General features: G+C 43.4%; 1 protein-coding gene across 2 annotated transcripts in view; it reads left to right on the forward strand.

Annotated features, from left to right (window-relative positions):
* The window catches only part of GFPT1 (glutamine--fructose-6-phosphate transaminase 1), a 63,689-nt gene extending 39,255 nt beyond the window's left edge, over positions 1–24,434 (forward strand). For both annotated transcript variants that reach the window (XM_034761772.1, XM_034761773.1), the window contains 10 exons: positions 1,018–1,181; positions 1,596–1,691; positions 8,280–8,377; positions 9,756–9,876; positions 12,117–12,274; positions 16,283–16,397; positions 16,779–16,906; positions 17,710–17,877; positions 18,543–18,704; positions 19,610–24,434. In XM_034761772.1, coding sequence (XP_034617663.1) covers positions 1,018–1,181; positions 1,596–1,691; positions 8,280–8,377; positions 9,756–9,876; positions 12,117–12,274; positions 16,283–16,397; positions 16,779–16,906; positions 17,710–17,877; positions 18,543–18,704; positions 19,610–19,654 — 1,255 coding nt within the window. In that variant the 3' untranslated portion in view covers positions 19,655–24,434. The remainder of the gene's footprint in view (positions 1–1,017; positions 1,182–1,595; positions 1,692–8,279; positions 8,378–9,755; positions 9,877–12,116; positions 12,275–16,282; positions 16,398–16,778; positions 16,907–17,709; positions 17,878–18,542; positions 18,705–19,609) is intronic.
* The last annotated feature ends 2,081 nt before the right edge of the window (positions 24,435–26,515 follow it).

The following is a 26,515-nucleotide window of genomic DNA, read 5'->3' on the forward strand; positions in this document are numbered from 1 at the left end:
ACAACTCTCATAGTGTCTTACAAACATCAACTAGATGTCACTTACTTACCATTCATAAATTGCATGTCCTTCTTTACTGATGCTGGGGAGGGGGTGAAAGGCAGGTTAAATAAGACTTTGTTAAAGAAATGAAGACTTATCCCTTCTCAGCTCTCTGTGAGCTGAGGGGTGAAAACATTATTTACTGTGGCATTGTCCTAGTACAAGTTCATCAGTTAATATGCTTCCAGAGATGAGTAATGGGAATCTTGTGAAGACAGCGGCCAAAATTAAAAAGACAGACCCAGAAATTGAGGAGAATTGTGCAGTTCTTCTAAGGACTCTGTGCATGCCTAATTCCCTGTATCCCCTAAAAAGTCTTTTATGTTAACTCTACTGGAGGGTAAAAGCTAATGGTAAAAAACTAACCTTGTTGAATCCTTGGTCTTTAGCATGTTAGTAAAGTAACAGTGTTTGTTCCAGAAACATATGTAAGTGTGACCATAATTGACTTCTGCAGCTCCTTTCATCTGAGAGTTTTGAAGAGCTTTAAGGATACAGCCTTAGGATACCCGTGTGTCTTTTCCCCCTTTTACAGAGATTAAGTGACTTACCCAAGGCCATTTCTATGCTAGGTAAACAGGGTTAACTGTAACCAGCTGATATATTTAAATATGGTTTGCCCTGTCCAAAGTCATGTTTAAAATCACATCAGTTAAAAGCTTGTATTTTCAAACCTATTTTTCAAGTGTAGAAATGGCCCAAGTTAACAGCGGAGGTGGGAATAGAATCCAGTAATGCTGGCTCCCAGTCTATGGCTTGCAACGATTAGACTACGCTGTTGCATAATACACTTTGCCTTAGGAATTCATAGAGATTTCTAAAAGTGGGGCCTTAAATTAATCAAATAATGACACACTAAAAAGTGAACTGTCCAACTTCTTTAAATAAATTGCCCGTTTGATTATGGGCTCAGCTCTAGCCCTCATCTCCTTTGTGAAGTAGTGTCCTATGGCAACTGGTCTATTCTCTTTCTAGTGCTGTCATCGAGCACACAAATAGAGTGATTTTCCTTGAAGACGATGACGTAGCAGCTGTGGTGGACGGTCGTCTTTCTATCCACCGGATCAAACGCACAGCGGGTGACCACCCTGGGCGTGCAGTCCAGACCCTGCAGATGGAACTACAGCAGATCATGAAGGGTAAAAGTTCTTCACCATTTCCTCCATTTAAATATAGGGCCATTCCCTGCCATCGGGAACCGGTGGTTTAATAACCAAAACTGGGGCTGCCGATTCTCTCTTCCATTCAGAAGCATCCCTTGTTTCCCAGATTGGTCCCCAAGAGAAACTAGAACTTGCCCTTTTGGATCAGACCATGAGTCCATCAAGTCTGGTGTCTGATCTCCAGCAGTGACCAATTCCTGATGCTTTGGTGAAAGGTGAAATAACAGCATCATGCACCTTCCTGTGACACGATCATGTACAGGAATGAGAAAAATCACTTCTGACCATTCTGACAATCAGCATGTTCGCCCCCATGTGTTCACCTGTTCATTGCATTAATAGTATAACAAAGTTTCCATTGTGTGTGTGTATTTTTTTTTTTTTTTTAAGGTAACTTCAGTTCATTTATGCAGAAGGAAATTTTTGAGCAACCAGAATCTGTTGTTAACACAATGAGAGGAAGAGTCAACTTTGATGACTACACTGGTAATTTAAATTAATCCTTTTACAGTTTTAAAGCTAGCGCCTGCCAAATTTGGGGTGGGGTGATACAGAGTAGATGTGTGGCCTAAGAGAAGGAAGTTCTATATCTATGTAAGAAGTGACCTTCCATAGCTGTGTCAGGAGAGTTCATTCTCTCTGCTGACAAACTTGCCATATATGATGGCTTCTACTATGTGGGCGCCTTCTCTGCTAAGAAACAGACTGAGACGCTTCAGCTCTTTTAACCTAAGATGATATACATCAGAGGGGCCCCGGAGATCAATGTGTTCTTCTTCGAGTGCTTGCTCATATCCATTCCATTAGGTGTGTGCGCGCCGCGTGCACGATCGTCGGAAGATTTTCTACCCTAGCAACACCGGCGGGTCGGCTGTGGAGCCCCCTAGAGTGGCGCCTTCATGGCGCTGAATATATACCCCAGCCGACCCGGCGCCCCCTCAGTTCCTTCTTACCGCCCCTGACGGTCGTTGGAACTGTGGAGCGCGGCATAGCTGATCTCCACTCTCCCTAGCTTCATTTGTTATAGCAGTTAGATAGTTTTAGTGTTTATAGTTAAATAGTTAATAGTTAAATAGTTAATAGTTGTAAAGTTGTTATATTAGTTCAGGGGATTAAGGGGGTCTCTCCCCCCTTTTTCTCCCCCGGCACCGGGACCGGGCTCATGCCCAACGCTCCCGGCTTCAAGCAGTGCGCCTCCTGCGCAAAGCCTATGCCCACGAGTGACCCGCACGACTCCTGTCTGAAGTGCCTGGGAGAGTCCCATCAAACAGATAAGTGTAAGATCTGTAAGGCCTTCAGACCTAGGACCAAGAAGGAGCGGGACTTTCGGCTCCGGCAACTCTTAATGGAGGCGGCACTGAGTCCATCCACTACTCAGGCCCCGGCACCTAGCGCCTCGGTGCGCAGTGCCCCGGCGGCGCCGGCAGCGACGACCACGCGAGAGGCGTCGGACAAGCCTCCCCGGCACCGGACCTCGTCGGCACCGCAGGTACAGCAAGTGCCTCGGCGCCGTTCGTTATCCCCAGGGCATAAAAAAGCCCATAAAACGGGGACCACCGTGCCGAAGACGCCGGCTCCCCCAGTGCCGGGGGTAGAGCCGCGTCCGCCGGTGGAGCACCGGAAACAGGTGCCTCCAGCACCGTCGACTCCGGCGCCGAAGCCGTTGAGTCCGGTACGGACAACGTCTCCACCGAGACCGGCGGTGATTCAGTGCCTCCCGTCGACTCCTGAGGCCTTCGAGGCGGCGAGAGACTTGATAGCTCTCACGGAGCCGGCACCGCCCCAACCACCGGCACCGACGGCACCGACGGCACCGTTGACCTGCCCGATCCAGTCGAGGGGGAAACCTGCCTTGTTGCGCCCTCCATCGCAAGGGCTGGAACCTCGGCACCGATCCAGGTCCCGAAGCAGGTCCCCACGCCGCTCGCAGTCCCGGCGCCGAATATCACCTCGGCACCGGTCGTACTCGCGGCCAAGATCATCTTCGCGGCACCGCTCGACGTCTCGGCACCGGTATGATCGTCGGCACCGATCAACGTCGAGACGCAGTTCTCGGCACCGCTACGGTCGACGTTCGACGTCGAGAGGCCGCTCCCGGCACCGGGCATACTCCAGGTCCTCGTCGAGGTCCAGATCCGACTCCCGGCACCGACGAGGTCATCGGCACCGGTCACGGTCCCGGCACCGGTCGCCGGCACCGCGTGGAGATAGAAGATCTCCGGACCGGCACCGTGCGGCACCGCAGCCCACGGGATTGGTCCCGACTCTCTCGGCACCGCCATGGCCATCGAGATCGGTGTCTCGCTCATCAGAGGACCTGTCGAGATCGGCATACCCTCCTCAGGGGCAAGCCGAGGAACAGGACTTGGGCCATTGGCAGGGGATGCCGGAGGACCATTCCCATGGCCCATCTCACTGGTCGTTTTGGACCCCGTGGGCGTACCACCAGGAGCAAGGGGCTCCAATTCCCTCGACCTCTCGCTCGGGTCACTCCGTGAGAAGGGCCCCGGAGTCCACCATCTCTCGGCCTCCGCCAGGGGACACGGAGGCTTCCGTGTCCGTCGCACCTGACGCCCTGGACCCAGACGCGGGTGATGCTCCAGCCCGGGAACAGGGAGACCAGGACCGGCCCTTGGATCCGGTTCCACCGGAGGCATCTTCCTCTTCTTCGCCAGACGAGGCAGTGGCGGGCACATCCTGCACAGGCCCTCCTCCGATAGATCTTCGGGCTCACCAGGATCTTCTGCGCAGGATGGCCCGTAATATGGACCTGCAAGCGGAGGAGGTAGTGGAGGTACACGACCCGATCGTGAACATCCTTGGAGCGGATGCCCCATCGAGGGTAGCGTTACCCCTGATCCGCACGATACAATCAAATGCGGATACGATATGGCAAACCCCTGCCTCTATTCCACCCACAGCGAGAGGGGTGGAAAGAAAGTACTTTGTCCCGTCAAAGGACTACGGGTACTTGTACACCCACCCACAACCGTGTTCACTGGTGGTAGCATCGGTGAACGCACGGGAGCGCCACGGACAGCAGGCGGCAGCGCCTAAATCAAAAGAGGCCAAGCGCCTTGATTTGTTTGGCCGTAAGATTTACTCAGCCGGTGGGCTGCAACTCAGAGCGGCAAATCAACAGGCGCTCCTGAGCCGTTACAATTTTAACTCCTGGAACTCTATGGGGAAGTTCAAGGAGTTGATTCCCCAAGAGTCCAGGGAAGAGTTTGGGGCCATGGTAGAGGAGGGTAAGAAGGTGGCTCGGACCTCCCTACAGGCCTCCTTGGACATAGCGGACTCGGCTGCGAGGACCATGGCCTCGGGTATCGCTATGCGGAGGATCTCCTGGCTTCAGGTTTCGGGTTTGCCTCCGGAGCTGCAGCAAACCCTACAGGATCTCCCCTTCGAAGGGCATGGATTGTTCTCGGACAAGACGGACTCTCGCCTACAGAGCCTCAAGGACTCGAGAACAATCATGCGCTCCCTCGGGATGCATGTTGTGGGCCCTCAGCGCAGGCCATTTAGGCCGCAGCCTCAGCGCTTCTACCCCCCCCCGCCTCGACAGAGACAAGACTCGGCCCGGAGGCGAGGACGAGGTGGTAGGAGAAGGTGGACCGGCCCTCAACCTGGTCAGAACCAAGGGCCACCAAGACCACCTTCAGGTCCTAGACAGAACTTTTGAAGGTGCGGTCGAGGACGGCGCCCCAGTCATTCCCCAGGATCCAACCCCCTCCTTTCGGGATCGTCTCTCCCACTTCCACCGTGCTTGGTCCCTTATAACTTCGGACCGTTGGGTCCTCCGCACGGTGGGGAGGGGATACGCTATCCAGTTTTCTTCTATCCCCCCCTCCTCCCCCCCTTCCCCGTCCCTCTTCAGGGACCCTTCTCACGAGCAACTTCTTATACAGGAGGTTTCTACGCTCCTGGCCATGGGGGCCATAGAGGAGGTTCCGATAGAGTTAAGGGGCAGGGGATTTTATTCCCGTTACTTCCTGATCCCCAAGTCCAAAGGAGGTCTGCGACCCATCTTGGACTTGCGCGGACTCAACAAATTCGTAGTAAAGTTGAAGTTCCGCATGGTCTCTTTGGGGGCCATTATCCCTTCCCTCGATCCTGGAGACTGGTTCGCCGCCCTCGACATGAAAGACGCATACTTTCACGTTGCAATCTACCCGCCTCACAGACGCTTCCTGCGATTCGTGGTAAACACGGTGCACTACCAATTTGCAGTCCTTCCCTTCGGCCTATCCTCGGCCCCAAGGGTGTTCACGAAATGTATGGCGGTCGTGGCAGCGTACCTTCGTCGGCAAGGGATACAGGTGTTCCCGTACCTAGACGACTGGCTGGTGCGCGGTCGCACCAAGGAGCAAGTTCAAGCTCACGTCCACAGAATAGTGCACACATTCCACGAGTTGGGCATCCTACTCAACAAGGACAAATCCACTCTAGAACCTACCCAGAGAATAGAATTCATCGGCGCAGTTCTAGACTCCAGACGTGCACAAGCCATCCTGCCAGACAACCGCTTTGGCACCATCACGAACCTCATTCAAGGGCTCAAGGCCTTCCCAACTACCACGGTGAGGTCGTGCCTTACCCTGCTGGGTCACATGGCTTCCTGCACGTACGTAACCAGGCATGCCAGACTTCGGCTTCGCCCACTTCAAACCTGGGTGTCATCAATATACCGTCCACATCGGGACAGCCTGAACATGGTAGTCACGGTCCCGAACTCGGTCCTGGCCTCCCTCACCTGGTGGCTAGATCACAATGTGGTCTGCGAGGGGATGCCATTTCACGCCCCACAACCCTCTCTGCACCTGGTCACAGACGCGTCATCTCTGGGTTGGGGCGCCCATCTCAACGAACACCATACCCAGGGCCTGTGGACTACACCCCAGCTAGCCCTGCATATCAATGTTCGGGAACTGATGGCGGTACGCCTGGCGTGCCAGGCATTCCTCAATCTCCTACGTGGCCGCTGTGTGCTGGTTCTCATCGACAACACCACGGCCATGTTTTACATCAACAAGCAAGGAGGAGCACGTTCGTCAATTCTATGCCAAGAGGCCATTCGCCTGTGGGACTTCTGCATCGCCCACTCGATCCATCTCACGGCATCGTTCCTCCCTGGAGTCCAGAACACTCTAGCGGACCGACTCAGCAGGTCCTTCCAAACGCACGAGTGGTCTATCCGTCCGGACATCATACATTCCATCTTCCAGAGGTGGGGGTTTCCCCAGATAGACCTGTTTGCATCCCGAGACAACAGGAAGTGCCACATGTTCTGCTCCCTACAAGGTCGAGCTCCGGGCTCCCTCTCGGATGCGTTTCTCCTTCCCTGGAAAGATCACCTGTTTTATGCCTTCCCTCCGTTTCCTCTGGTCCACAAGGTACTGCTCAAATTACGCAGAGACCAGGCACAGGTAATTCTGATCGCTCCAGCGTGGCCGAGACAACATTGGTACACCACACTGTTGGAGCTCTCGGTTCAGACACCGATCACACTTCCATTATGTCCGGATCTCATATCTCAGGACCACGGTCGGCTGCGTCACCCCGACCTGCAATCACTCCACCTCACGGCGTGGCTGCTCCATGGTTCACCCAGGCAGAGCGGCAATGCTCACACTCTGTCCAACAGATCCTGCTGAGCAGTAGGAAACCCTCAACACGGACCACGTACCTGGCCAAGTGGAAACGGTTCTCCTGTTGGTGCGAACAACGAGCCACGTCCCCGTTGCAGGCACCCATTCCTCTCATATTGGAATATCTCCTCTCCCTAAAACAACAAGGGTTGGCGATATCTTCAATTAGAGTTCACCTGGCCGCTATATCGGCCTTTCACCCAGGGGAACTCGCGTCCTCGGTATTCTCTAACCCGATGGTTGTTAGATTCCTCAAGGGCTTAGACCGGACGTACCCGCAACAGCGTCATCCCGTCCCGACGTGGGATCTCAATCTGGTTCTCTCCAAACTCACAGGTCCTCCATTCGAACCACTAGCCACCTGCTCACTTTTGTACCTATCCTGGAAGACAGCCTTCCTCGTAGCCATCACCTCAGCAAGGCGCGTTTCTGAGCTCAGGGCGCTTACATCTGAGCCCCCTTACACAGTCTTCCATAAGGATAAAGTGCAGCTTCGCCCACATCCTGCCTTTCTCCCTAAGGTGGTTTCTACATTTCATATTAACCAGGACATCTTTCTCCCGGTCTTTTACCCCAAACCACATGCCACTCGCCAGGATCAACGTTTGCATTCCCTGGACGTACGAAGGGCCCTGGCCTTCTATATTGACCGCACAAAGCACTTTAGAAAGACGACGCAACTCTTCGTTGCAGTAGCCGACCGAATGAAAGGCTCACCGGTCTCCTCACAACGCCTATCCTCCTGGATTACGTCTTGCATCCGGACTTGCTATGACCTGGCAGGTGTCTCAGCACCGCACCTCACCGCTCACTCCACGAGGGCCCAAGCTTCCTCGACTGCTTTCCTGGCACATGTTCCGATACAGGACATCTGTAGAGCGGCGGTTTGGTCATCAGTCCACACGTTTACAGCTCACTATGCACTAGTGCAGCAGTCCAGGGACGATGCTGCATTCGGGTCAGCGGTTTTGCACACAGCAATGTCTCACTCCGACCCCACCACCTAAGTTGGGCTTGGGAGTCACCTAATGGAATGGATATGAGCAAGCACTCGAAGAAGAAAAGACGGTTACTCACCGTTGTAACTGTTGTTCTTCGAGATGTGTTGCTCATATCCATTCCAAACCCGCCCCCCGTCCCCACTGTCGGAGTAGCCGGCAAGAAGGAACTGAGGGGGCGCCGGGTCGGCTGGGGTATATATTCAGCGCCATGAAGGCGCCACTCTAGGGGGCTCCACAGCCGACCCGCCGGTGTTGCTAGGGTAGAAAATCTTCCGACGATCGTGCACGCGGCGCGCACACACCTAATGGAATGGATATGAGCAACACATCTCGAAGAACAACAGTTACAACGGTGAGTAACCGTCTTTTATGTGTGTCCTTGAGCGAATTGGCCATCTTTACTTTTTCATCCACATCCATTACAGTGAATCTGGGCGGGTTGAAGGATCACATCAAGGAGATTCAGCGGTGTCGGCGTTTAATCCTGATTGCTTGTGGGACAAGCTACCATGCCGGAGTTGCGGTAAGTGGTTGTCACTGTTTCCTTGCAAACCTTGGCTGAATTAGCTGCTGCTATTATGAATACTGAGCAGGTTAATGACCAGTCAGTTGTACTATAGAAATATACACTCTGGGGCCAGATTTTCAATGGTGTTTAAGGAGCCCAAGTCCCCTTGACTTTGAGTGCCTAAGTCACTTTTGAAAATTGCACTTAAGTGCTTATGAAAAGTTTACCTGTAGTTTTTCTTTATTCCTATAACAAACTTCTGAAAACAAAACTTCTCATCACATGGTAAAAATTGTCAAGGAAAGGGACAATGTAATAGTGAGAAGGCTTCAGAAAGTTAAAAGCTCTTAGAGGGGCACATCTGACTTGCTCCTTTGCTATTTTATATGTTGGAGGGGAAGTTCTATGGCTTGTGTTGTACAGGAGGTCATACTAGATGATCATAATGGTTCCTTCAGACTTTGATGGAACATTATCAAAGAGCCATTCACAATGCAGTGGTTCTACTTTATGCCACAGCATTTCCTAAACACTTGCAGATTCAGGGCCGAGTTTAAACCATGTGTAACCCTGCTCCTCTGAGATACGATATAATCGCGGGGCACAAAGGTACGGCTCTAATTCAAACATTGTTGGGTCGCAGCATGAGAGCCCATATGCCTGGGATTCAAGATAATCCATACATTTGCTAAGGAATTTAATTTTTTTAAGGAAGACTATACATTTAAAAAAAAAAATCACACTTAAACCAAGCTGCATTAAATTAGTTTTTTGAGACCCTGAAAATGAAACGGACACTCATCTGGCTAGTTTCATGATCTAGAGTAAGGGTCCCTATGCTGAGGGGCTGTTTGTGGCTTCTGGATTGTACAGTACAGTGGAGTCCTGGTCTATGGATAAAGCCCCAAGGCCCTCTTGTAATACAAATAATTATAGAAGACCATCAAGGGCTGAAATAGGTTTTCAGTTTTGCCCCCAGTACTGATTAGTGCTTTTGGGGTGCTTCAGGAATGTTATTTCCTAATGAACGCCCAGGTTGGAGTCTAGACATCCTCCTTGGACAGGTTGCAGTGAAACAGATTTTGAAAAATAACTTTACTTTGTAAACAATTTTTGATATAAGCAGCTGTGTTTGTCAATAGTACGCTACTTCAGTTTGTGGGTCTGCCCCTATAGATCTTTTTGCAGTGTCAAGGTCATAAGTAACCTTTCTTATTACTGATCTAGTGTGTTTTAGAATCTAGGTCTAGTGACTAGTCTTGGGTTATATTTTCATTAACCTGCATAATGGTATTTTGACTGTAATATTTTCCAGTGGTTGGCAATTTTGAAGGCTTCTTTTGTTAAATGTGTTTAAACACATTGTAACTTCCTGACATCTCTATTTTACCAGACTCGTCAAGTGCTAGAAGAATTGACTGAATTGCCTGTTATGGTTGAACTAGCCAGTGACTTTTTGGACAGAAACACTCCAGTTTTCAGAGATGACGTCTGCTTTTTTATCAGCCAGTCAGGTAGGGTCACTCCTGTACTACTAAGGAGAAATCCATAGGACCAAATTCTGCTGTCTGAGAGTAGGATTGCCTGGGGTATACACCAATGTAGAAATTGGCCCATCTCATCCATCTTCATACCAATGCAGGATACATGTACTAGTGTGTTTTGTCTAGTCCTGTGGCAAAAATTGTTGTACCCTTTCTGTAGAGAACTTTTCCCCAGCCTAATAAAATAGAACTTATGATGTGGAATATCAGGTTAAACTCTTATACATTTTCCCTTTTTAAATGTTTTGTTATTGTCCCTTTGAACAACTATAGGGGCCTCATCCAGTGGCTTTTGAAATAAATAATTTACACAGAAATCATTACACAAGAATATCTAAAATAACAAATCACACATTGGAATGGAGCATAAGCTAAAACACACACTTAGGCTAAAGAATAAATGGTATCCTTAATGGGCTACATTACACTGAAACCAGATGGATAAATTTTTAATAGTATAGGACATTTGCAACAAAGCAAGGTGATTATTCCCTTTTGTGTTGTCCTGTTATCTTGAACTTTAATATGAAAAGGCATATTTGGAAGGAAATAGGTTTTTTTTCCTTCTCTTTCCTGTCACTATATGCTAGGGGGGAAAAATATAGTGAAATTAAATTGTGTTATCAAAATACAAAAGCCACCCGTGAGCAATTAAAAGTGTTAATAAATTCTTAATCTTTACTACCAGAAAACTCTACTGAATAACTAACTTGTTTCAGCAGTGTGTTTCCTGGGTGTATGTGCTGAGAATTTAATCTTTCAGCCAGTTTGACTATTCCAACTTTCACTCATGTTTTGAGTACACATGTAGCTGCTGTTTTTCTCTAGGAACAATGGCATCTGTTTCTAACATGGTTCCCGTTTGTGAGTGTACCACAGGCACACGCGTCCCCTTAAAATTTGGATATAACCAATAAACGAGATTCCTCTGAGATCTGCATTATTCTTGCTGTCTCATGAGAGCAGAACACTGCTGAATATCTCCAGATGCTAGAAAACCAAAGTAAATGTTGAGGTCACAAATACCCCTCCCTGCATTGTTGCTTTAGCCTTTTAAAAATTCTTCAGTCTGGTGGTGATCTAAGCATTATAGCATGCAGTCAAGGATTTCTGAATATTGCTACATCATAGTAAAAGTAGAATCTACTGATTTAACCTTATTTTTGTTACCTCTTGATGTAGCTTATACTGTGCACATACAGTTAGAGGGAATGCCCCTTGGGGTATTATTCATTAATGCATTCCAGTAAGACATGGCAAAATTAAGGGATTTTTCTTTCTAATATTGGCTTTGGGGTGTAGCTCTGCATGCAATAGAAGTGGATCATCAATATAATTTTCTGCTCATTTGAATCAAGTTGTTCAGAGGCTGTAAATAGCTGCAGAATTGTCACACTTTGTCTCCAAAGAAACCCTGACCCTCTTCTTCCCCTCTGATGTAAACAATTGATTGAGCCAGCCCCATCTCATATAGTGCACACCCTATGCCTTTGAGAGATTGTTTTTAAAAGGTTAAAATTGCATGGCATTTAAGCCAGAACCGAGCCAGATTGTGTGACCAAAATACCCCTGCACTTAGACCAGCTCCATAGTTTTCTACAGGTGGTAGATACAAAACCATGTTTTTAGGGGGGAGGAAACCACCAAAAATGTAGTTTTGACAGCTTGCAGCAGAACTTTGTAATAAAGAATATTGGGGGTTATAAATATTCAAATATGACTAGGAATAAGGGCTGTCTTATGGGCCCCAACTCTGCTCCTCCTCGCCATCTTGCCTTTAGAGTTTTTGGCAGTCTGTTATTTTGAATTGGTGCATAGCAGGTATTATAAATTGTAGGACATTTATCGTTTGCATCTAAATGTTAACATGATTTAAGATATTGCAAGTTAATTTGGTCCGAGTATACTACCTATGCAACTATATATATTAGTGTTCTTTGCTCATGGTGAATTACTAATAATCAAGACAAAAGAAGAGATCTATTTTCATTATAATTTGCAAGACATTTACCATTCCTGCTGAACACTTTCCATTACACTAAAAACTAATGGCACTCAAAGCATTGGGTAATTGCAAACTACAGTATCATCCTGAAACTTCCGCTGACCTATTTGACTTTGTGTCCTCCAGCACAGAGTAGTAATACGGCTTGCAATGATCTTGCCTATAACTGAACTTAAATTGTGACCATGTAAATTAATCTTTGCAGGCGAGACAGCAGATACTTTGATGGGTCTTCGATACTGTAAGGAAAGGGGAGCCCTCACTGTAGGAATAACTAATACCGTGGGCAGTTCCATATCCAGGGAGACCGACTGCGGTGTCCATATCAACGCAGGACCAGAGATTGGTGTGGCTAGCACAAAGGTGAATACCAAATAGATAGTTCTCGCATTCATTTAAAGTATAGTTGACTGTGCTTTTTATTCTAACTGAAGCTCTTTAACCATACTTAAACTGCTAAAAATCTCACACTGTGAAGTACCATGCAGTTTAAGTATTAGCCAGCTTCTGCACATACAAAAAAAACAAAAACACAACCCCGTTGTGTTGGTACAAACTGATTAAGACTAAACATTCTGTGGCTCAATGGAAGTCTGTAGTAGTTTATGATGGAATAGTCTTTAAGTCAGGGAACAAAGCAAATTCATTCTTTGATCCAAGGATATGTAGATAAGAAAAAACTATTTAAAGAATAATAAGGCATTTTATTTTAAACTGTTTCACTCTTAGTACATGAGTCAAAGGAATTAAAAATAAAATAGCTAAAATTGCTCAGTACACAACAGTAAATCTGATTATATACACAGACAAAGATTTTATATTGCCCAAAACAACATATCTATTGTGCATTTAAGATGGATGAGTCTGTCACGGAGTAGCAGGGTTGCAGACTGCTGGGATACATTTTTAAGGGAATCAGGGAATTTTAACAGAAGGAAATCGTGGGACACCTTGTTACTACTTGGGTGGCTAACCACCATCTCACTTTTCCTTCCAAGTCTGTTCGTATTTAAAGAGACTAACTTTTTCTATAAAAAATAAACAGCTGGTGGAACCCTATTTTTATTTCAACTTGTTTAAAATGTGCTAATTTAGTGGCTCTTGGCACATGTACAATTCACAATCCAGATTCTGCTATAAATCTGGAGTAATCATGCAAGTTGATGAAGTTACACCTGTAGAAGTGAAAGGAGAATCAGTCCTGTTAACATTAAAATCTTACTGTGGTCCACTTAATAGTTCCTGCAGTTAAGACTTTCCAGCTGCCTCTTCAGGGACTCTTCCATGAAGCAAGAGATGTAAATCAAACTTTACAGCATGGTGTAATTTATCAGGCTGGGGCTGTGGTGGACTAACAAGTTCCAAATTTGAGGGCCCCCCTTAAACTCCATGTTTTCAGACCCTTCTCATTTAACCCAAATGCTGTGTGATATTACAAGGAAAGAGGAGCTTGCTGCAGAATAGAATTGTGCAGACAATGTGCCTGCATAATTCACACTGAAGGCAGTGGTCTTAGCCCTTGGTAGACAATTTACACCTCTACTCTTCCTCTTCTCTGTGGTTGTTGTACAAGCTATAACTGTGCCACTACATCACCTTCATGTTCATACAATATCTGCCCCAATCTCTCACTGGGGCTGAATAAGAGAAACATGTATGAGAAAATGAAGGAGGCTTCCTCTAACTGGTGGACAAGGAGGAGCAGGCTTATTTATCCCACAAACTGCTATCTCAGGTTAGTTTCCAGAGCTGGTTGGCAGAAAATGTTTTGAAAGTTTTTCTGGTTTTTGTTAGGGCAATTTTCCAGCATTTCTCTCATAGTTTGCCCCGGGTGCTCCATCTGTGGTGCAGGTCACAAAAGAGGGGATTAAATGTCTGAATTATTCCGATGAAAGGAAATAGCTTCACTTAACGGCATACTAAAAAGGTAGTAATTTTAGTAAATAGCTTTTTTTTTTTTTAAGTGCATAGCTATCTCCTAACTATGGGGTTTAGTTGCCCTGACTGATATAGTTGACCAAGGTACAGTGTAAAATACTTGCTTTGCTGCATTTGCTTGATAAAGTGCTTCTGCACTTTGACATCATCTCTCTTAAACTTAACTAAATCAAAGCAGATTTCAATCTGCTACATAAATTCAGCCAAAAACCACAGTTGAGTTTAACAGTTCACTGGGGAATTTGATCATGGAAAATTCATGACTCTTGCAAAAACTCGTGTGAGCTATTTGTCCATAGACTTTTTTTTGCATTGCCAACACTGTACCGTTTGTAGGTCACTGAAAACGTATTTTCTCTCTAGTGATGCAGAGACTTACCTGTATGTGCTGCAGTTTCAACATAGATTGATAACTAATGATCAGCTGTAGAAGACATTGCTCAGAAAATCCAATTTGAGAACATAAGAATCCAAAAGGCAGCCTTTGCTGGTGACAGAAAAAATCCAAGCACTGTTAACTGTACCAGTTAATACAAAAGAGCAACTTTAACCTTCAACTGTATACTGCCAAGTACAACGGTGCTAGGGTCTTAGATTTAAAAAACTTTAGTCATGCAGCAAAGTTTTATAACTTCGGCAGCAAATTAGTTGATAAACTTGTTTTCCATAAATGATGGATGCATAGTTACAAAACTTTTTTCTTTGTACAAACTTTAGATAGTTAAATACATTTCTTGATTCTGCTAGTAGTAGAATGCCTGAATAGCAAAAAATGTCAACACAGGCAAACCCATTGATTTTTTGTTTGGTTTTTTTTTTTTTTTTTTTGCACCTTTCTTTCAAGGATTTCAAAGCACTTTACAGATTAAGCCTTGAAAGAGCAATGTTTTACACTATTGAAGCAGAAGCTTGTTTAAGGATAATTACTTTCATTTGAAAATTTAGCTACAACCTATGAGTTCACTTGTTAATTTTAATTCCTGGTTTGCTTTGCAGCCAGAAATGAAAGTTATCGTCTATTTGTAAAATGTTGGGTTTTACTTTATTATGCAGCCTAAGAAAGGTGTAAAAGCTCAATCTGCAGTTCCCTGGCTCATTCTGTGCAGTTAAATATTTACCTTATGACAATTTTAGTTGAGCAGTCCTCCTCTTTAATTCTTGTTTTATAAGAAGTCAGTTAAAAATTGCAAGGTGAGATTGTTTGCTACTATCTACAAAGGCCAGACAAGGGAAAATGTATGTTAGTCAAACTCTTTGGATTGAAATATCTCGATTAAACTCTCAGGTCAATAATCCAAAACATTTTCTAGGAAAAAAAGCTGATGTTTAGCTGTTGTCATTTTAACCTTTTTGTTAATCTTTTCTTCTTTTAATGGCTGTATCAGAATTTATTACCCTAGAGATGGAGGGCATGATAGTACTAGTTACACCTCCAACTTTCATCCTGGTCCAGCTGAACTCAATGGGATTTTTGCCATTGACTCTAATTGTATCAGCCTTTATTCAATAAGTGCAATAAAAAGTAAATTCTCTCATTATGTGATATCAAATCTTCCACTTAACATGCCATGAGATAATAGCAAACTATTTACTTTGCACTATTCTTGAACACTAAATGTGTGTGTGTGTGTGTGTGTTAGCTAAGGCAGTTAGGAATGAAATTGTTGCACAATTTGAAGAGATGTCTTGCATGTTGCAGTTGCTTGTTTCCTTACTTAATAAGGATAAAAGGTTCATTTTTATAGCTTGAAGTGACTTTCATGATAAAAACAGAACAAGCAGTTTCAAACTAGTCTTTGATTTTAAGGGAACCTTTAAAAAGAAAAAGTTAACTCCTGAACCAGTTAATGTGCCAATTAAAAACTATACATTTAAGCCACAAAACTGGTGTTTTCTCCCTTTAGCCGCTGATGGCATTACAGCCCTACAACAGTGCTGTCTTAATTGTGGTGGTCTCCAGCTGTTGCCCAGGCTACATTAATTTCACAAAGCCATTGTTTGCAATATGGCATCTTTACGATACTTTTTAAATCTTAGCGATTTAAAAATGATCCCAAAGCCTTGGACTTGATTCTCACTCATGTTACGTTCCTTTTATGATACTGACCGTGTAAATGGACCTTACCATATACACTGGTTGGGATTTTCAAAGGTACCACTGAAATTCAGTTCTTAAACAGGCATCTAATTCCTTTAAACCCCCAGACATCATTCTTTTGATGAGTGCAGGGTACTCTTTGACATCTGTATTTCCAGGATCATGCATTTATACAAGCTATCTAAGTATTAAATTTGTGATACTTGGGCATATGAGGTTCTATATGTGTTCAGACTCTGTATAGACTGGCTGTCTAATCCTCACAATCATAGTCAATCAAGTAATGCCATCATGTTTAGAAGCATATAAGATATTTATTTGTCTCTCCTCTTTAGGCCTACACTAGCCAGTTTGTTTCTCTGGTGATGTTTGCCCTCATGATGTGTGATGATAGGATTTCTATGCAAGAAAGACGCAAAGAAATCATGCATGGTCTCAAGGTCCTACCAGGTATGAAGCATCTTTCTTAATATTGCATTTACACTGTTCTTGCGGAGTGAAATTAAATGCTGCATAGATCTTGTGCAAGCCCTCTACCAAGAGATTAAGTTCCACTGAAAAATAGGGCATTAGGGCAAGATGAAGATAGCTGGGATATCCACATTTCAGTGTGAACTTTGCACCTGATTCTCATTCAGAAGAATACATTGGCAGAACAGTGTAAAGGGGCTTTGGTGCCGGGGGGGGGGGAGGAATCAGGCTCACTAAATCCCCACTGTAAAGTTGCAGTTAATATTAGAGGAAGGCAAACAAGTTTGTTTGCTCCTGGTATTGAGTAAATGTGTGTGTTTGTATTTTGGATTAACCCTTTGCCTCTTCCTAACTAATTAGACTTGATTAAAGAAGTGCTGAGCATGGATGATGAGATCCAGAAACTGGCAACAGAGCTTTACCATCAGAAGTCGGTCTTGATTATGGGACGTGGCTATCACTACGCTACATGTCTTGAGGGAGCTTTGGTAAGGAGTTTCTCTTCCTTTAAAACGCCTCTGAACTGCCTTGGGTAGATCTGGATGATAAATGCACACCCACTGGCACTTAACTTGGATCTGAGGATTGTATGAGCTTTAAACATGGGTTGTTGACATTATTAAACCTCATTGCCCTCCATTAATGCTGGATGGACTTTTACTTTTCCAATCACTGTGTTACTGCACTAAAGCTTTGCCATTGGGTGAGTTCCTTTAATGACTGAGGGATTGTCTTTCAAGAGTGCTCAGTACCCATGTAATCGGGGCCAGATTTTCAAAACTGACCAGCACGCACCCTACAGTGCCCACTGAAGATCTGGCCCTGTCTTCAGCAGGAGTTATGTGCTGCTACTATTGACACTTAATATTTCCTCTTCTCACACTTACACAGAGTCTTACCTTTTCAAGCCCTAATACAAACATTAAGCCATAGTGCTCCTGGGAAGGAAGGTCGGTATTATCCGTTTTACAGATAGGGTTTAAAGAGAGACTTAGGGGCAAGGGCAGCTGTGGGTATAGAATCCAGGAGGGCTGATGGCCTCTCTTCTGAGCCACTTGACCCCAGATCCAGGTTTCCAGCCTGCTTTAGCTGACTTATGCAAACAACAGACTGGCCCAGAGTTCACCAATAAACAATTTAGTTAAATCACCCTTCCCCTGGAATGTGCAGGTAGCTTTAGAGCTAGTTTCTTCCTATGATGATGCATCAACACCTCCCTATACTTGCTCAGTGTACTGAACAAGGGCCAAAGTGTAGCTTGATTAACAGGGATATCCTTCTTCCTCTCTAGAAAATAAAAGAAATCACATACATGCACTCAGAAGGCATAATGGCTGGTGAGCTGAAGCATGGTCCCCTCGCCCTGGTAGACAAGTTGATGCCTGTTATCATGATCATCACAAGGGACCATACGTATACTAAGTGCCAGAATGCTCTCCAGCAGGTTATAGCGCGGCAGGTGAGTAATTGGAGATGGATGTGAATGGCATCATCCCATGTCTAGAAGTTTAAATTGTTCCCTTCATTGCTAAATCTACTGTAAGCAGTTTTACGGTTCCTTTGTGGGATTTTAGAATGCCAGTTCAAGTCCAGCAGTAACAACTTTATTACCATCGAATGACTACTCAGTAGTCTTGGGCCAGTTAGAGCCCATGCCTAAAAATTGCACTCTGAAGTAAATAGTCTGTTGGGGCTTTTAAGTGTCAGTTTTGACAAGATACCTAAAAGGTAATAGTCTAGTGTATGGCTTATTGGTTTAAAGAGGTTTATCTTGAAATTCCAAAACAAGATAATGCATCATTTTTTGTGAAGAAGACTGCTGTAATTTTTTAAAATGAAATGGTTCTCTCTATGTGGAAGTTCTATCTAAGTAATGAAGGAAAATGCAGGTTAGGTTCAAAGTCTTTTCAAAAAAGCAACATGGCAAATGTAAAATACTATTGCTATTCTCACTTGCCTTGTTCTGGATTATTTTTAAGTGAAAGGTTCCTGCCCTTCTTGAGATCAGTGGGAGTTTTGCCAGGGATTTCAACAGAAGCAAGTAAAGGCCCTATCAGACAACCTTTCTGGAGTATTGTGTATCTAACTCTGCCTGTTACTTGTTGACACTTCTCCTCCTTCCAGGGGCGACCGGTAGTGATTTGTGATAAGGAAGACACAGAGACAATTAATAATAATAAGAGGACAATCAAAGTTCCTCATTCCGTGGACTGTCTGCAAGGAATCTTGAGTGTCATCCCTTTACAGCTTCTGGCTTTCCATCTTGCAGTTCTCAGAGGATACGATGTAAGTACTATACTACCTTTAAATACCTTCCTTTATTGTCTATATTCTCTCCAAAAGGACTTATAGTAGATCTATTATACTGAACAGAACCCTATACAGTTCTCTGTTATAAGGTGCTATTAAATTCAGAGTCCACACGGCTCCTTAATGTGTGGCAGGCTAGACCACTGTCAATTTACATCCTGGCTTCTCACAAACAAAGTCTTGTGTAGACAAGCCCCCTGGGTGCCGAAAATTAAGCTTAATTGCCACTTGCGCTAGATCAGAGAAGTTTCCTGTATTTTGATTTATTTACAACAGTTCTCTTGGCTAAACTACTATTTCCTACTTGCAAACCCTAGTAAAGAATGTTTGAAAAATAGTCACGTTTTATAGCACTTTTCTTTGAAACTGCCACAAGTTCTCAGACTTAACAATGAACTTACATGACATACTTAACTATATGTACTATGCAAGTCCAACATTCAGTACAGGGGTTTGTTTTTACTGGTAATATGGTTACACTGATTACCTTTTCATGCTAAAATTGTAAAATTATTTTAAACTAAGGGAGACTGAATAGTTCCCTGCAGTAACTTCTGTCTTCTCCCTTCTTTAAGAGGGAGACTGTGTGTCCATGATCAACTCCTACCCTTTATGCCTCAGTTTACACCTCACTGGAGTAAATATTTTACAAAACACTAATAGTTTGAGCCTGTGCTACATAGGTGCAGGAGAGGCCTTGCAAGAGCAGTTTTGAAAACTGCAACTAATATGAAATTTTTTTCATGACACGTTTTTTGCTTGTTTGGACAAAAGCCTTTTAACAGATGCTAGTAACTTTAATATTGTCTTACCTGAAGTGTAAAATAGTGGTATGTGTGGTCTTGCTTACAAAAATTCCATTATTCTTTTTCTTTTTACAGGTTGATTTTCCAAGAAATCTGGCCAAATCTGTAACTGTAGAGTAAAAGTGCATCTGAATCTTAGGAGTATGGGGAAGTAAATGGAGAGACTTTTTGGGTACCAAAATACCTTGATTTTAAAGTCCCCTAAATTAAATAGTTTGTGTATAAAATCACCATAATTGTTACATTAGTGATTGTCAAATTGATTCCATATGTCATGTCAATAGCTTTGTTTTGTTGAAAGGTGTTCACTAGGAGACTTGGTAATCTTTTAAAGGAAGCAGTTTGGGGGGCAATTTAATGAGAATTTAGGTATAAATGAACCTTACTGAGATAATGCAATTGACTAAAGTATCTGCAGTGCCTCCACTAGTGAAGGTACTTGCCAATGTCGGACACTGAAATTAGAACTGTATTAGGCCATGAATGAGTCTACAGAGATTCAGACATGATGGTTTAGAAGAGATTAGGTCAAATTCGGCCCTGTTTACATAAAGGGAAATCCAGTGACTAATCAGAATCTCTCCTTAAATCCTTTTATGTAATTTGGTTAGCGAGCCTAAAATTAGCCTCAGAAAGGATCTGGTCTATGCCAAATGCCTAGCAACTGACAATCCTGCTGTTAGACAACATAACTATGGAGTTGTCGCAGCTCATTCTAACATGTAAGTGAGAGCAGCATCTGACCCAGTATTGGATAGTTTACCAAAATACAAGGAACGTTCAAAGGCCCAGCATGTAATATTTGCAAACAATATCATCCCCTTGTTTTTTGGGGGGAAAGAAGGAGAAATCTAGTGCTCCCACATGCACACTGCAACACTAAAGAGAATCCCAATGTAGGTTCTGGGTTTATTGTGCTGCTGCTGTTAGCAAGCATGATTTGGAACATATACAAGAAACTTGCACTAAGAACAGGATCCTTGTATATTTCACACGCCTCCCTGCTTACTCCATTCCATGTGTACACATGACCGTGTCCCTCAACAAAGATGTCAGTCCATCAAGGATATTGACTGTTGGCCAAGAGAGTTGCAGCGAACAAATGCGTGGCTTTCATTTCTGCAGCTCAGGCTGCTGTTACTTAGTGTGAGTGACAGCAAATAGTTTCAGTGGCATATATGGTTTGGGTTTGAGAATTAGACCAGGAAAATTAAAGCTTCATTCACAAGACTACAAACAATATTTTAAGTAGCTTGCAGAAGATGTTAAATAACAAAGGTACCTTGAACTTCAACAAAAGTCTCAATTTTATATGGTCAGTGGTGGGTTCGAAGTAAACAGCCAGAGATACACACAAGGCATATAAAAGAACGTAGTACTGTAGGATGTAAAGTGAAGCCAGTAGCTTATTAGTGGAACATGAAGGTCACTTGCAATATTTAGGGATTTTTTTCTTCTACAAGGTCAAAATATTACATTTTGTGAAGTCTGCTTTACCAGAGGGACTGTCCAACGCTAGGGTAAGAACTTGGCTCTCTGAGTGAGTAGTCGAGTGCTGAATTGCATAATCCAGGTGGACTCAGGAGACAATTACTCACACAGGTTCAAAAGACCGTAGCTGTAGCAATGCCATCTGTCATTCTTAAAATTGATATGAACTGAAGTAAATAATATAAGCTTCCTGCATTTTTGTATCTTATTCATAGATCTGTTCGCTGCTTAGTTTTACCATCTTAGCAAGAGCTGGAAGCATATGTTCAACTAAACCAATAATGACCTGAACTTAAGTTTGTCATTTAAAGAAAAATCGAGTACAGTTATTAATGCATTGTATGTGGGCCATGATTTGTGCTGAGCTATTAATTTGTATTTAGGAATGAAGTAGTAATTTAATTCCTACAGTATTTGCTAATTACAATAGATGCTAATTTCATTAGACACCTCAGCCTGAACTGACAAGTGAAACTTCCCCACAATGATTTACAAACAAGCAACATTTTTTGTACAGCCCAGCACTACATCTTAGCTAAAGCCAGTTTAACCCGAACCTTCCTTCTGATGTGACTTGCCTCAGCTTATGTTAGTTTCATTTTTAAAAGGGAGGGAGCTGCTGTTCAAGCAGTTTAACTTGGAAGGGCTGAAGTCAAGGGGAGAAGGTTAAGATCCTGTGTCCTTGTTTGCAGTGATTCTAATGTAGGTGAGGCCCTTAAAGGGGGAAGCTATTGTACCCATCGATTTCCTGGAGAGGAATTGATTTGGAGGTCTTTTTCCCTAATCAACTTGGAAAATTAACTAGAAGTGCTTGTCTAGATTTGTACAGATGAGATTTTATTTTAGAAGTGGGACAGCTGCTTCTCCGCTGGTATATTAAGTATATGCTAGTTATATTTAAATAGATTTGTGCCATGTAGCAATTCATGATTGAGAACATCAAGTGCTTACTATTTATGAAAAGAAAATAGCAACATTGATACAAAGGACCAAAGAAATAGGATACTAAATTAAAGAGCTGTAGTTTCTACAGAGCTGTTTTATCTTGTGAGATTTTATAAATATTGCAAAGTCACTCATTTAGTTTGATGATATGAAGAATAGAGGCTACCCATCCTAATTTTAAGGCATGTAGCCTATAAGACTTACTACACAAACTTTTCACTAGTTAGAAATTGAGCAAAATTAACCCCAACCCTGTAAATTGCAGAGGAAAAGACTAAACCAGGGAACCACCTTAAATGTCCAACACTCAGCCTGCTAAAATTGAAATATGTGACTAGACTATCAGATATTGCAATGTATAAGAAGAATGTTATGGAACACACTCACTGTGAAGAATTTTTTTTGAATGATTATGGTATGATATCCTTAAAGCATCTCATTTTTGCCAATTGCCATGCCAGCGTGCTGAGAGATTGTATACAGGATTTTCTTATGTCGCTAGATAGTTTGCTGAAACAATGTTTGTCCGTCTCCTCTCCCAGACTAGTTTATCCTCCTGCTGCTAGCTGGAAGTTTTAGACTGTCTTGTGCTCTCTGAAATGAATGTTTAAATTACTGAGCCAGTAACATTAGTTCCATCCTAACTAATGTATTAAAAAAAAAAATCAGTAGCCCTCTCCTTAAAATTGAGCCTCAAATCAAATGTATAGGCTCATCCTTGCTGTTCGCATAAACTTGTCTGAAAAGCATTTTTAGTAAAAATGTAGCATATGTTCACTTTTGTTTTAGTGCATATACTCTTCTCCTAATCTATGTGCATAAAGAGTTCAACAATAACTCCTACTGCTGCTCTTTCAAGAGAAGGAGTTGAAGGTTGCCTACCAATTATTTAACAAATCCAGAGTGTTTTTAAACTTACTGAAATATAAAATTAGAAAATTTCAGGCAAAGAACTCTGTTCTTCCCTGTGGAAGTGCTATTGTATTTGCTAAGCAGGTCTCATTCAAGTTCACGCCTGGAACTTGATGCAGGTATATTGATACTAGGGTATACAGTAGCAGAAGCATTGTGACAACTGGAAAAGGTTTAAGCCATTGTCTCCCCTCTCCTGCTAATCTGCCCTGCCTATTGTTAGAGTATTGCATAAGAGACTGCAAGAGGAGGCCCTGTGTGTGTTTAAAATCCTGACATTTGCTGCCCTGCCATATTTACCAATACAATGGCACTTAAAACCTTACCCTGGACATGCTCTAACTAGCACCCTCTGTGTTTGGGGATATTCTTTGGGCCTCAACTTTTACTGAACAGCAAGACCCAAAGGCAACAAACCTGGCCTCTAGTCTACTTTAAATTATGTGCCAATAAAGAGGCTGTCCTAAAAACATTTGAACAGTTTTTCAAATGTAAGTTAAATTCCAATGTAATCCCCCACCTAGAAATAATGGTGATATGCTTCTGGCACCTGTGTGTTAAATGAAATATCCTTTGACATGCTTGGTTTGCTCAGAGATACACTTTTTAAATTACCATTCATAGGGGTGGGGGGAGAAGTAGCAGCTTTAAAAATCTTCACCCAATTTATATTTAAACACAGGAGACAAAATCTGTAGGAATGTTTGAAAAAAATCAGAGCCAAATTCCTATGTTCCAGAAGCAAGTCATGGGAACATGATGGAGCCTGGTTACTATGCTAGGTTACTGGACTGCCAAATGGGAGACTAAAGGGGTGTGTGTGTATTGCATTCAGTGGTGTTACTGTAGAACTTTTAGGACATACCTGAGCTAGCATTGATCTAAGTAAAAATAGCGGTGAAGCTGTGGCTATACAAGCCCCTCCAGAACCCGGAGTGTGTGCCCTGCAGCTACCCCATGCTACTGGAGCTTCACTGTTAGCAGAGCTAGCTTGAATAACGTTAGGTCTACATGTGCTGATTGCAGTGTAGACACACCCTGGGACTGGTGATACCTTCAGTGTGGGATGTTGTACTTCTTTTGTATAGCTCTTCCCTCCTCCAGACGGCAGACGTCAACATAGAAGATGAAGGGGTCTACAGACAAAGTAAGCCACACTAAAGTGGATTGTGAATGCTTAGTTATGGCAAAGGCTAGGTCCTTTGGACATTTACCTCAAGACATGGGATCCCTCCCCAGTGTGAGAAAACTGACAGAAAACCATTGGTATCTGTCTGAATTGAAGGCTAACTTAGTTTTCTTCCTTCAGTGTGTGTAAATAGAAATTTGAAGTGGCAAATATTACCATATCTTCCCTTCTAGCATTGTTTTCCTTTGCATGTACATATCCAGCTGGCTTGGTTTATGGGGACCATTCTCTATCTGGCTTCCTGTTATATGCCGTCTGCAGAAGATGTTTTAATTTTGTGTGTAGTATTTTATAATTTGGGTTTTGTCTTTTGCTTACTTTTTGTATCTCACCCTTTGAATAAAATGAAGTGCCCAACATTAAGTGGAGAGATGTCATGTGAAATTTTCTATTAAGTAGATACTGAGCATATTAGTAGAAGGAGCATTATTTAACTGAACCCAAATATTCATTATATAAAACTGAAGATCTAGTGGGAGTCTTACAGACTCAAATCACTGATTAAGGAATACAACTTCACCCTGAGGGCATCTGTAACTTCTATGAATGTAGTAATTGCCATACTTAATCAGAAGAGAGCACTATCTGCCCCTGCTCAGTGCTCCAGTTGGAAATAGAACACGCTCCGCAATAGACAATCATAGAATAGCCTGCCCTTAGGAAAGCTTCCTCCTAAACCCTGTCACTTACAGGTAGGTTCAAGCATTTTTATCTCTTCCACTCTAACCAAATATAGATTTAAAAACTTGAGTTGTAGATACCCAGCAACTGAACTGGTTCCCGGAGGTATAGCAGTAAAATATACCCCATTCCACCTGGAACCTCATGTCCCCAGAAGTGACTGATGCTGATTCAATCCTACCACACGCTTGGCCTCACTGATATCTTGTGACAGAATTCCAAAGAATGGAGTCCGACCTTTCAGCGGGTTGGCTACTTGCTATTGTAATACAGGTCTGTCGCATCTTACACGCATTTAACGTACAAATTCAACTTTATGCGGTCAGCAAAAACAAAAAAAACAATTTAAATACTGTACCTGTAGTGTGGGCGATTCCGCCCGCCATTACACTTAATGTAACTTTGACTATACGCGGTTTTCGCCTTACGTGCTGACCGCGGAACGTAACCCCAGCGTAAGATGAGACAGACCTATACACAAAGACATAAATAGGATAGGAGTCCTTGTGGCACCTTAGACTAACAAATTTATTTGAGCATAAGCTTTCGTAGGCTACAGCCCACTTCATCAGATGCATCGAATGGAACATAAAATTATATATAGACACACGCACACACGATAGAACAAAAACCTCACAGCAGGATGCCCCTAATAGAACAGCACAGAGCACCAAGATCATGCTGTTAGTTGTAATTTCTCATAAGACAGCAGCTGAGGGATAATCAAGATAGTTCACTGCTAGGAAATGCCTAGACAACCCAGTAAGTTAAACCCACAAAAGCAAGAGAGTCTAAGTCTGAAATTCTATCCTCCAAGTCAAACCCGTAGATATTTGACCAATGCCTTTTTGTGATTTACTGGCCTCTGGTATTCCCCCCTGCAAAGAGAGGAGTCTGACTCTCTCACCAGCTACTGTCGTTCCTTGGTTAGATGTACAGCATTTAGGGTTGCCACTTTGACAAGCAATTGATTCACAATATCAGTGTGAATCATCTTAAAAGGCCAGCCTTTGAATGGCTTGTACCTCTGGCACCAAATTAAGACTGAAAGTTTAACAGCTATGCCAGAGAAAAGCTAACCCAGAGCCTTCCCTATGCATTTAAAACACTACACTTACCCAACTAGGAAGTACTGTGAATACATTACTAGCATTGCCTCTCCTGCCTATGGCACAGGAGTCAATATGAGGGAAACTACCTTCTCTTAACCAATTACACTGAGCAATTAAGTACTACCGGATATGGCACTGACACTGCTTGGTCCTCTGGTTATTTGCATGCTTAATTCACAATAGTAACTTCGCTAAGGACCAGAATAGCAAGAATGTTACATTTGCTGTCACCTTATAATAGCCATCTAATGTAACCAGACAGGTGTGTATTAAGCAGCCTTACAATAAGAGGCGTCTTAATTTAAATTATTCTGTTGCACAGAGATCCAAAAGCTCACATTAAGCATAGGAACAGAGAACCTGGCCATATGTATAGAATGGGGGACTATCATGGGAAGGAGTAACAGATTTGGGGGGTGGCTGGACAATCAGCTCTTTGGTCATATTCAGGACTTGTTTTCAGCTAACATGATTCAGGGAAGCTTGAGATTATTTGACCTCTGTTTAGCACTGGTGTGACCATTGCTGGGATCATGTGTCCTGTTCTGGTGCTCACAATTCAAGAAGGATGTTGATAAATTGGAGAGGGATCAGAGAATGTTAAATAGATTGCGCTCTTTGATTAAACTCAACAAAGAGGAAGTTAAAGGA

The sequence above is a fragment of the Trachemys scripta genome, chromosome 2 (assembly GCF_013100865.1).
Source record: "Trachemys scripta elegans isolate TJP31775 chromosome 2, CAS_Tse_1.0, whole genome shotgun sequence".
NCBI lineage: Eukaryota > Metazoa > Chordata > Testudines > Emydidae > Trachemys > Trachemys scripta.